This window comes from Gobio gobio (genome assembly GCF_949357685.1).
Source record: "Gobio gobio genome assembly, chromosome: 21".
Classification (NCBI taxonomy): domain Eukaryota; kingdom Metazoa; phylum Chordata; class Actinopteri; order Cypriniformes; family Gobionidae; genus Gobio; species Gobio gobio.
This window is the reverse complement of record NC_137117.1, coordinates 19,940,112-19,953,109: the sequence shown is the minus strand read 5'-3', so window position 1 is coordinate 19,953,109 and position 12,998 is coordinate 19,940,112. Positions and strand designations below refer to the sequence as shown.

At 37.3% G+C, this 12,998-nt stretch overlaps 1 protein-coding gene across 1 annotated transcript in view; it reads left to right on the top strand.

The window, feature by feature from the left end:
* The window catches only part of selenoi (selenoprotein I), a 15,275-nt gene continuing 2,277 nt past the window's right edge, over nucleotides 1-12,998 (top strand). Inside the window, exons 1-8 of the mRNA XM_079803268.1 lie at nucleotides 1-108; nucleotides 3,245-3,313; nucleotides 6,719-6,827; nucleotides 10,092-10,166; nucleotides 10,682-10,944; nucleotides 11,202-11,310; nucleotides 12,682-12,730; nucleotides 12,876-12,998. The exon at nucleotides 12,876-12,998 is cut by the window's right edge and continues 58 nt beyond it. Of these exons, the coding sequence (XP_079659394.1) occupies nucleotides 52-108; nucleotides 3,245-3,313; nucleotides 6,719-6,827; nucleotides 10,092-10,166; nucleotides 10,682-10,944; nucleotides 11,202-11,310; nucleotides 12,682-12,730; nucleotides 12,876-12,998 (854 nt within the window). The 5' untranslated portion in view covers nucleotides 1-51. The remainder of the gene's footprint in view (nucleotides 109-3,244; nucleotides 3,314-6,718; nucleotides 6,828-10,091; nucleotides 10,167-10,681; nucleotides 10,945-11,201; nucleotides 11,311-12,681; nucleotides 12,731-12,875) is intronic.

Here is a 12,998-nt window from a genome sequence, read left to right as displayed (position 1 = left end):
CCGACACGGGTGGTGAATTTCGGTCCATCTCAGAGCCGTGCAGCGGTCATCATGGCTCTCTACGACTATGTCACCCAAGAGCAACTCTCGGGTTTTGATAAGTATAAGGTGAGGCCTTTCTTATCCTTTGTTTTCTGCACAATGTGTAGGACTTTAAGGTGTCGGCTAGCCGTGCCGGGCTGTTAATGCTATCATGAAAGCATGAGGTCCACCGGTGTGTGCTGCTCTCTAGAAAGGACAACGGTCGCTTATTTTCACCTTTAAAGATAAACAGTATATTTCCCCTCGAATTTGTTGGAAAATTTGATACATCATTTAGTTAGTGGAGTTTGTACATAAAATGTGAAGGTTCAAAAGATATATTAGTGGAATTAACCGGCTAATTTATTGGTGTGCTAGAGTGACTTGAAACCGCTAGTGAAAGTAGATCTTCATTTCTAAACATTAGGCGTCTGTGTACTTTTACCAGCTGGCCACAGTGTCCAGTTTTGTTTTAGCTGACCTACGTACTTTATGTTATGTTGGTTAGTTTATAACCCTGGTTAAATGGTAAAGGGATGGGCTCCTGTTTCCGCCTCCAACAAGGATCTATGGTTAGGACATAATTTGCATGTGAGTCACACACTCTCCGTGCTTTCACATTAATTGTTCGTTGTGTTAATTTGATATTCGCGTATTACTAGTCTCTAGATGGTAATGTAGTGTCAGTGCTTTGATATCATTTAATAAAAAGCACCTGACAGGATTGACATGGAAAGCTCTTTGTTTGTCCATTGTTTGCATAAATACACGACCTGTGACTTGTGTTCAAGATCATTGTAGTTTTACATTTTCACAGCAAATTCCCCAGAGCATTAGCTTGCTTTAAGGGTTAGTTCACCCAAATTATCCCATAATTTACTCACCCTCAAGCAACCCTATGTGTTTGACTTTCTTCTTTCAGCCAAACACAGAGTAATATTAAAAATACCCTGGCTCTTCCAAGCTTTATAATGGGAGTGAATGGTACAGTTTTTTTAAAGCCCAAAAAAAAAGCACATCTATCCATCAAAAAAGTAATCCATACAGATCCAGTGAGTCAGTAATGGCCTTCTGAAGTGAATAGATGCGTTTTAGTTTTTTGTGATATTGTCCATATTTATAACTTTATAAACCATAACCACTGGCTTCCGGTAACGGCCATACGCAAGTCTAGACCTGGCGGAAGAGTGAAGTCTGACCTGACGTATTGACAAGCATGGAACCGTAAAGGATAGAGCAAAACAAAACACCGGCCACTAATTAGAAGTCTAAAATGAAAATTTTTAAAAAGAAATGTTGAAGGAGCTTGTGTTTGTTGAAGCGCAACAACAAACACCTAAGCTTATGCCACTCCTACATCCTACGGGTCAGAGGTCATTCTTCTGCCGGAACTCGTGAACGCGCAGACGGGCATAACCAGAACCTAGTGATTACAGTTTATAAAGTTATACTCATGGATATGTTTCTTACAAAAAAGCATCACTTCACTTCAGATGGCCTTTATTAACCCCCTGGAGCTGTATGGATTACTTTGATGGTGGATAGATGCAGCTTTAAAAAAAAAGAAAGAGGGGCAGATGTGCTCTAATGGTTAGAGAGTCAGACTTGTAACCCGAAGGTCGCAGGTTCGAATCGAGGCACCTAACCAATCGCTCCCCAGACGCAGCAGCAAAAAATGGCTGCCCTGCCACTACTGCTCCGGATGTATGTTCACTGCAATGTGTGTGTACTTGGATTGGTGAAATGCAGAGCACAAATTCTGAGTATGGGACACCATACTTGGTTACACGTCACTCACTCACTCACTTTTATGGGCTTCAACAAATTGGTACCATTCACTCCCATTATAAAGCTTGGATGAGCCAGAATATTTTTTTATTGTAACTCTGAGGTTTGGCTGAAAGAAGAAATGGCTTGAGGGTGAGTAAATTGAGGGATAATTTTAATTTTTCTAAATAATAGACCCCAACAATGCCATTATATACCGCTGTGTGTTAAACAGGAAACAGCAGAACATAAACTGTGGCCAAAAATATGATTGGTCATATCTCAAACAACTATTGTTTTTGTTGACATTCTCATGCATTTTATGTTTCAATTGTGTGATTATTTATTATTGTTTAATACTTGTCCTGGAATAAACAATTATGAATCGGTTTTGCATATTCGTTATTGGATGCTAAAAGATGATGGTGTTAGGCCATAATCTCTGAACAGTATAGTTTGTGTTAAAAGGGTGGGGAACTACCAGAGGGTGAATTCCTGGGTGTGACGCAGAGTTTTCTGCTGGTTATTTATGAAAGTGGCTTTGACCCTTTGTGTCTCCTCTTGGTGTAATGTCATCTTGGTCTGATAAGTTTTATTTATTTACTTTGTGCTGTTAGGTGTACAGGCTGCTGAGTTGGTATGTGCTATTCTTGCTCTGCATGTTTGCACATACTTGTATGGAGCATTTGAACGTGTGACTAGCTACCCCCTCTTGCGCAATTTTTTTTAAACCCATGTATCTGTATCGACACTACAGCTAAAGGTATCTCTGCGAAATGCAAGAGTGCATGGGTTACACTAGAAACATCTTTGTAAATGGATAGTAAGCAATTTTTAAATAAATATTATAAATATTGTGTAAAATAAGTTTTGTTTCAGCAATTTTGTGTACATTCATTTTCTGACATTACATTGTTCTTTACCAAACTGTCTTTTACGCAAGCAAATTAAACTGATAATTACAATAATAATAATAAGAATAGTGCATTTTTAGATTTTTTTGGTACGGTCCTTCCCAGATCCAGATGTTTTCGAGGCTTCAATGGTCACCCTGCCCCTAAGCTCCAAGTGTGACCTCACTCAGGGAACACATGCTGGGGGAGCAGTTGAAAAGGGCCTTCACCCCTGAATCATACCACACATTATGTGCTTTAATAAAGAGTTTCATATTTGATAGATTATTACATTCAGGCCATTCTAAAATGTCTGTAGGTTTGGAATTTAGAGTATTTACCAGTTGTGCCACCCACTTGGGCAGAAGCTTATTAGAGATTCAGTGATGATATGTAGTTAACATTTTTAACAGTCATCTGAAGTTAGCAGAAACGGTGCGCCATATTAGTTCACACAGCAGAAACACTCTGTCGTTAGCACTTTTCAACATTCACACTTCTTGACCTGGGTGTTAATGTGGTGTCTTACTCTGCATATCTTGTCGTCTTTCTCTCCTTTACAGTACAGTGCGGTGGACTCCAACCCCCTCTCCATCTACGTCATGCACCCTTTCTGGAACTCAGTGGTAAAGGTGAGAACACTCGCTTGGAGTCCTGATTGTCATTTTGAATGTTACCCAGAATGCACAAGGGCATTATATCCATCATATGAAAATAATAATAACAGGGTTCGTACAAGGTGCTTAAAGTGCTTGTGTTTGAATTTGAAATGTTATTCCTGGAAAATCCTTGAAACAGCCATATTTATGAAGAGGCACTTGAAAAGTGCTTGAATTATTGAAAGACAACATATATGAAATTAGTATTACATTTTCTGATGAAACAATATTTTCATGCAAAATTAAAGCTGCAGCCTGTCTGATCTAGATATAAAGACAATTTGCATGACTATGAACATGATATTGCTCATATAAATATCCAAGTATATGATGCAGCTTTCATTCTTCAGGTCCATCATATTATCATGGGGAAAAATCAGTTTGAATAAGGATTCTTGTCATAGTATCCTTTCAAAGGTTAAAGTTGCCACAGTCATTGCATACTTTGCATGTGCTGCACTTTATTTGTACCATTTTTGTTTTATTAGTATATTTCTATTTATCTGTTTACCGTTTTTAGAATTTGAAAGATAAAGATATTGTTTTGATAAGGAAGATCTCTGATTGTAGTCCTTGAAAATCAAAAAAGTAAAAGTCCTTGAAAGTCCTGGAATTTCATTTTACAGTCTGTACGAACACTAATAATAATAATAATATTAATAATCACTTCACCTGACAGATTCTTCACCTGACAAAAAATTACACAAATATTTGATGCATGAAAACGCAAGACTGAAATTAGGGCCCTTTCAAATATGACAAAACAAAATATTTTATAATAATTTGTTTAAATTATATATTATAATAATTATACAATGATGAGCCAAAACAGGTGACTATCGTTGATCATCTCCTAACAAGGCCGCATATTTAGGTCTGGGTAGATTAGATGGGAAGCAAACTATCAGTTCTCATTATCAATGTGTTGGATGCAGGAGAAAAGGGCAGGAATAAAGATCTGAGCAACTTTGACAAGGGCCAAATTGTTATGGCAAGGAGGCTGGGTCAGAGTATCTCTGAAATGGCAACGCTTGTGATTTTCTCCCAGTCAGCAGTGGTGAGAATTTACCAACAGTGGTCAGAGGAGGGACAAACCACAAACCAGTGACAGGGTGTTGGGCGTCCACGGCTCATTGATACATGAGCGCTACGAATGCTCAACAGAAGGTCTACTGTGGCACAAGTCACACAATTTTAATCATGGTTATGGAAGGAATGTGTCACAACACACAGTGCATCGCACTCTGCTGCATATGGGGCTACCACATGACGCCTTCAGGGGTTTTGTAGAGTATGACCGTGGGGGTCATAATGTTTTGGCTAATCTGTGTATATTATAATTAATATAATGTTTGGACCCGCTTTAAATTAGGTGGCCTTAACTACTATGTACCAACATTTTAATTAATAATTTGATACAATGCCCTTATTGTGTACATACATGTTTTTACATTGTACTTACAGTTTAAAAAATAACTGCATGTAATTACATCTGTAATTAATTTCTGTAGTTACATTTGTAATTACACTGTTGACACTTCCCTTGCACCTAACCCTACCCTTAAACTTACCCATACCACCAACTGTCCCTAACCCTACCCGTATCCCACCTCAATATCAGCAAAAGTGTTTTGCAGTACAATTTTAACACCGTAAGTACATTGTACTTATTTTTTGATGTAAGTACATAGTACTTAAAGGGGTCATAGAATGACATTTTTGTACAAGTTAATATGATTCTTTAGTGTCTAAATGAAAAGTTTGTAATATACTTTAATTAAAAATTCTCATTAGTATTGTAAGAAAACACTCATTTTACCTGGTCAAAACCAGCTCAGTTTTCAGCAACTCATTTCAGTGTATGTGACTTTAAATGATAATGAGCTTTGCTCACCCCGCCCCCTCTGCTCTGTGGGGCGTTCGGTTCGACCCGACACAACACCACAACACACGTGGAGTTTTGCCTTGACAACATTTGAGGGTATATTTTCGAGAAATAATGGCAACGGGAGTCTCTGAGGACACATCTGAGCAACCTTATCATTTTGAACCGGAGTCGGACCAGGAACAGATGACGAACGTTTCTGAATGGTTGGTTAACGTCATGTCACTTTGATCTATCTTTGTACTGGCAGAGTAGCGTAGTTGCTATGTGTTTCCTGATGTGTTAGTTCATTGACAGATTGATGTTATGTTATAAGATTTTTTTTTTTTACATTACTTCTTAATCAGTAACAGACACCGTTATAAACCATGTACAAAAGTAAGCTTAGTGTAGTGTTACCACGTTAACTTTATCACCCGAGTACACAGTTTGTAATAACAAACATAACGCGTTGTTCATTATAAACGTGGGATTATGAATTATATTGAGAACATCATACACAGAAAGCATGCCGTAATGTAATTTACCCTGTAAACTTTAGCCTCATTCATCGTGAAGCGTGCAAGCGATTTGCAAAGATTAATATAAAGGTTAATAAAACGTTACACTCACATCTCCCTGAGGTGCAGCAGGAACACGATCCTTTTTCAAGAGCAGCTTATTAGCAAAACCTGCTTTATACTGACGCTCGTTTATAAAGCAGTCTGCTGAGAAATGATTGCGCAAACATTGACGTTGATCGGGGGGAATATTCCCTTCTAAAACAAAACTCAGCAGCCACTGGGTCTTCAGCAGTTTTTTTAGGAACATCAAAATGACTGCTGTGTTCGTTATTACACCCAACAACACAACACCACAATCGCTTAGACGCCATTCTGCTCCAGAGTATTAACAATGGCGGACTATGATGACAGCTCGCTCAGGGCGGGTCTGTGTTGAAACGCTGCTGTCAATCAACAATCTTAGGAGGGGCGTACACCGTGTAACGTCACACGGTCAGACGGCTCGATTTGAGACAGGGGAAAATATATAAGGAGATTAAAAAAAAACACTGGATGTATTTTTATCATTATAGGATGGTTGTGTACAGGCACTGCCAACACACATTTCCGTATAATCAACTTGTAAAAGTGCATGTACCATTCTATGACCCCTTTAAGGCCACCTAATATAAAGTGGGGCCTAATGTTTAATATAAATGTATTATTATATATTATAATATATTGCTATTCAATTGTTTTGCATATTATATTGTGTTTTAAAAATGCATTTATGAGTCTTTATTCTTTTAAGTGTTTATAAGCAAATATTTTGAATCCATAAATGTATAATGGTATTTCACATCAAAAAATTACATTACTCTGTTTTTTGCTTTCATTGAATTGCATATATGCAACATTAATGAATGTTCCGTCTAGATCTGATTACCTGCAAGGGGGAGCAGACCGTTTGCAACTTGCTAATTTCTCTTTCTCTCTCTCTCTCTGTCTTAGGTTTTGCCTACATGGATTGCCCCAAACCTCATCACGTTTACAGGGTTCATGTTCCTGGTACTAACTTTCACCTTGCTGTCCTTCTTCGACTTTGATTTTTATGCCTCAGGTGAGGTCAATAAACTTTGGTGTGTATGATTGTTATAGTTTTGATTCACTAGTGACTAGTATTGTTGATTAATGCCTTAACATATTTGTAATGATTACAACAATAACCTACTAAATTAGTGATTATGTACAACAATAAGAAAATATATTACCTCTGTCTTTGTGTTGTGCAAGTATGTTTCTTTTATATAGACAAGGATCAAGGTCTCACTTCCAGCTCATCATTCTTACAATTATCAACTAGTCATCATACACAGGCACACTTGTACACATTCTCAGCTCTCTCACATGTGCATTACAGAGCTTAAACACTATGTACGTATATTGTTGTGGAGTGAATAATTAAAAGTAGCGGAAAAAGTTTGCGCTGTCATTTGCGCCGCTTTAATGTTACTAGGCAATGCCTTTCATCCACGGAGATGGCAGTAATCAGTTTTAGTGACAATGGATATATTACACCATTATTACACCACCCAAATATGTATTTATTTCCTTCTAATTCTCGTTGTCATTGCAGGCTGGTTTAGCCTACATCCAGTGATTAGTGTAGCCTGCTTAAAATAGCCTTGAGCATAAAACGACAGGACAAAAACAGTTGATGACTAAAAATTATAATTTCATGACTCTAGACATTACTTTGTGAAGACAGTGACATATGTTTTTAGCCATATCAAAACAGTTGTCATGTGCATGAGTAAATTTGACATACTAATACTAATATTCATGTCTAATATGTAACAGAAAAGGGCAAAATGTTTCTTGCCTTGTCAAATTTAGTAATGCTATTGAAAAATAGCATATTTTCAATTCAAAGTGGTGAAATTTTGAAAAATTGTTTTCTGCATCAATGAATATTACTGTCGGTTGCTGAAAATTTCTATTGTAAAACAGCTGTCAAATATGAAATGTTTAGCAACTTACATCTTACAATGCACTGACACCCTCTTTCACTGCTAAAACTAAGCGTTGCGTTTGAGTTCACACTTGTCTTCTGTGAACAGTAAGGACACCCTCAATGATTCAAAATCATCTCAATGATTTTGACATTGAGCATTGCTAGGCCACTGAGGCAGACCACCCTAAAAATGTAACTTAACTTTGTCATCAATGCAACAAACAGAGCGGTGTTTAATGGAGTACAGCAGAGCAGCATCAAGAATACCAAACATTTTGTGGGGACAATTTGGCCATTTTTAATTATTGGGAGTGGTGGTGTTGTTCCCCTCAATGTCTGTGGTGGTTTTGGTCCAGGGGTCCGTTCTTCGTACCTCGCTTAATACATCTAAGATGATTTGACCGATCCCAGATTTTCTAATCGTGATAACCGATCTCTTTTAGCATATGATTCTTTTAGCATGTGACTAAAACCCCCATCACTTAGTAGAGAGACGCTGCCAGGTAGAATTAATTCACACAATCTTTCTCTTACTAATGCAGTCATATAAATCTAATCTTTACGGTTCTACTTTATCTGTATCAGATTTAGAACGAGCAGAAATCTAAGAAATATAACGACCCAAAGACAAAAGAACTGATTAAAAAAAATAAGCTGTTAAGTAGGAGCAATAGCCTTGTGGGCAGCGCTGTAATTTGCCAACCCTCCGTCTCAGCTCAAGGTTCAGGCTTATTTGTTCATTAATGACGTCATCAGCGACTAGTCGGTGTTGACATGACAATTCATCACATAAATGTCGACAAAATCTAAAGTCGTTCAACACCTAGTATTCAGATGAATTCATATTGAATTAAAATTGAATCGCAAGTTTGTAAATAGAATCAAAGTGTAAAATTTGTGTCGAGACCAAGCCCTAATAAAAGTTTAATATCTTTTAACCTCTTAACAAGCGCCCCATTTTTTAGGAATTCTTTGAAAACGATATACCCAAATGAAAATGTCTGCAGCTCTTAAACCCTATGGTCTATATTCATAAACCTGGTCTTCTTTTAAACTAGACACTTGAAATATTGCTACCCAAGAGTCATAATAACTCAAAGTAATATGGGAACAGAGTAATATACATGTAAATATACATGTAAGTGACTCACGTTTTTTGTTTTTTGTTTTCACTTAGGGAAAAAAATATTATAATTTAATGTTAAGAGCCTGAAAATAACTTAAAAATAAAACTGAATGTCTAATCATGTCATGATTCAAATATGAGGATGATTCTCTCAGTAATGTAGCTTCTGTGAGCTTTTATGTCAAGAAAAGTCTAGGCGTCATTTCAAAAAGGCCAATTATTTCAGAACATTTGCTATTGTAAAGAGTAGTTTTTCATTCAAATAAATCTGCAATAAACTGCAATATACTACTAATTATAATGGATAAACAGTTACTGAAAAACTAAAGCAACTATTTACAGAGATTACAAAGTGTAAAAAACTCATTTAGCTGATGGGAAGCGTCAGTGAGAGACTGCGCGCTCCACTGCAGTTGCGCCATGGAGAACGTGCAGCCAGCGCGCAAACAGTATTCACCAAAGCCTACTTACGCAAACTGCGCAAGATAATGCCTTTTGATTGGTTACTAAGTCCATCAATCAAACCTTTGTTGGAAAGGCATTGGCTGGGCACCGAGTGCCTTTATCCAACGAAAACCATGGGCGCAATGATTGACAGCTCACCAAGCCTGTAAGGCACTTCCTCTATATGATGCATCCCAGAAGAGTCTCTGATTGAAGGAGAGAGACGAGGGTTGAACCATTGCACGTGGGAGAAGCTATTCTAGCAGGGGGAGTTTGCCAGACACGGAATAGAATCGATATTTCATTGAAAATGGACATGATTGATCACTCAAAACTCTCTTGCAAACAACGGAGGATTTTTAGTTTAGTTGTTTTGGATTAAAAAGTGGGATGCATTTTGAAGAATGGACTCTTACACAGAGATGTATGCGGGTGTTTATTGGATTCGTCCGATCTGATCTGAACGACAGGAGATGAAAGATGAGTAACGCTGATATTATGCTAATGTTTACATGGACGGTCCTTTAGCGTTTCATTTAACCCTTTCCTCTCTGGTGTATTTATTGCAAAAACAAGTTCAGAACATGAATCTTGAGTGTTTTAGCTTTCAAATGATGCATAGTTTGTGATAGTTGATTGAATATTTTGTATAAAACAAAAGTAAATAAAAGTACACACCCCCCCACTTCCGTCAACCCCCCGCCCACGAACCGGTGCGGGTTAAGAAGTTAAAGTGTAAAGTTGTTACTGTAGTTGAGTACCTACTTACAAATGGGATTCATTATTCTTGTGTGACACAGGGAAAGACTATTCACATGTGCCAAGTTGGGTGTGGATTGCTGCTGGTTTGTTCAACTTTCTGGCCTATACCTTAGGTAAGCGTATCTTTTTGTTTTTGAAATGGTACTAGTGGTAAGTGACTAATCTTCTGTCAGCTAGTGGTCTTGATGTCCTGGAATCCATTGGCAAATTAATTTGTGTAATTTAAGGCACACATTCTTGCTTGTATCAAAAAATTCACAATTCTCGTTAACAGGAAAAACTGAACATTAGGGCTGTCTGATATTTTGACATATTTTTCCTCTGTGCCTATGTACATTTATTAACCTACTGAGGTGTGCTGTGTACATTAATAAAAAGAGGAACATTCGACCGTTATACCACCACAAAACACATTTGCATATGAAAATATGAACATGCAGCAAATTTGCTGACGCTTGCTTCTTAGCACTGTATTTTTTATAATGGTAGGGCTGTGAATAATCTTTTCAGAGAATCTCTGAAACATTATGCAGATGCGGTGGCAAAATTGTTAACACTTGCATGGGAGTGTCTGTATGTCTTCATATGTGACTTTTAAATATATTTTGTTGTGTGTGTGTACATGCAGATGGTGTGGATGGAAAACAGGCTCGCAGAACAAACTCCAGCACGCCGCTGGGTGAACTATTTGACCACGGCCTGGACAGCTGGGCATGCGTGTTCTTCGTCGCTACAGTGTACTCTGTCTTTGGACGGGGTGTGACAGGCGTCAGCGTGGTGACGCTGTATTATCTGTTATGGGTTGTCCTGTTTTCCTTCATACTGTCTCACTGGGAGAAGTACAACACTGGAATTCTGTTCCTGCCCTGGGGCTACGACATCAGTCAAGTGGTAATTTAATATGACCTAATGATAAGCTCATGAAAAGAAATTATAACTATTTGAATTGATATATTGCATATAATGTTTAACAAAAGACAATATTACTGTGATTATGATATTAATATGAATTCAAATATTCTCGCAGGTAAAATTTAGTTTATGGGCATGTCACACCTATTAGATTAATACTCTTGATCCTTGAATGAAAATAATTACCATAAAGGCATTGCCAGATTGTAATGATCCTTTTCTGTTTGTTCTTTCAGACTATCTCTATCGTGTACTTTGTAACAGCGGTGGTTGGCGTGGAAACATGGTATAAATCTGTTATTTGGGGTATTCATTACAGAGATTTCTTCACTGTTATGATTGTTGGTAAGTGGACTCTACCCTTTCAATGGCTCCTCTTAAAATGTCATATGCTGTGTTTTCACTGGCTCTCAGACCAAACTAACAAATAACAAAGTACGGGTGTGTTCACACTTGGCATGTTTGGTTCTATTAAAACAAACCCTGGTGCGATTGCTCTGTTAGTGTGGTTCAGTTGAATAAGTGTGAACGCTGCCATCTGAACCCTGGTGCGCACCACACAAGCAGACCAAGGCCACGGAAAAGATGGGACTCAACTCTGGTGCGGTTTGAATGATACATGAACGCTACGCGGAGCAAAGACATGTTAACAAACCAAAAATAGGACATGATGTCACAAGATGCAAACCTAAAAAGGACAGAATGCTAAAGCATACCTTTTTTTTTTTTCACGTAATAGTCGCGTTGTTGCCCATCACAGTTTAGTACAGGCATCAGAACTGCGTCTCCTCACCTTGATTTTCAATGTGTGTGTGACGGAGAGATTCTTGCCACTGTTTTGACTGCTTCTACACATTTCATAAGCTCTTCACAAGTTCTCCACATCACATGTACGCACATACAGAAAGCGTGTTTAGCCCAGAACACATTAGGGCTGGGCGGTATGACGTTATATATATCGTGACCATGGTATAAAGTGTCTATCATTACATATTTTACTATATTGTTTATTTTGCATTAATTAAATATATTGGCATAGCACAGTACTACTTAAAGTTATATATAGTGATAAAGAAACGTGCATGAATGAGAAAATTAATGTAAACAGTTGGGTGAAAACCGGTATTGGATCTGTGCATTCAGTCTTAAAGGGACAGCAGCATAATAAACTGCTGTCTGTCTCATTATTGTTTATTAAACAACAAAAGACAAAGTGAAAATCACTCACTGCTTTTGACTGAATCACTTTTGTATCCTAGAAATCAATTTCTGTAGTATTTTCTTTTACATGTTAAATAAGCCTACTGTAGCTGAAACAAAGTAATGTTTATTTAATTTGTATCTTTGCTCTATTGTATCTGTCCTACTGTAATATCCTTATTTTTCTTATTTTAATAAGAGAAAATAAAATAAAAATACCTATATTGTTATTGTGAAAAAAACATTCTCATACCGTGAAATAAGATTGTGCTCATACTGCCCACCCCAGTACACAGCTTTTGTTTTTGATGTTCGACAAGTTCCACCACAAAATATGTCATAAAAACCTTTTAAAATGTTTTGTATCTTTAGGTTCTGTGTTAAAAAGGACAGTGTGACTGCTAAGCGAACCCGGACTAAATGTATTATTTTCTTTTTTGGTCAAGACTAAAAGAACCAAGAGAACCAAACTACAAGTGTGATTTAATGTTTTTTTTTATTTTGTTTTTTTTACAGGTTGTTTATTTGTTGTAACGTTGCCAATGAGCCTCTACAATGTCTTTAAGTAAGTTTAATTCCAGACCTTTAAAATGCACAGCATTGGACTACATAGAACATTACTCTTTGTATGACTACTATTAATGTTTTATTAAATAATGTATGTTTTGGAATTTGTTCTCACTCTTTCTTTCTGTATTTTTTTTTTTAAGGGCGTACCGGAATAACTCCCTGAAGCACAGTTCGGTGTATGAGGCCTTGTTGCCGTTTTTCTCTCCCATCCTCTTGTTTGTGCTATCTACATTGTGGATCAGTCTTTCTCCTACAGACATTAT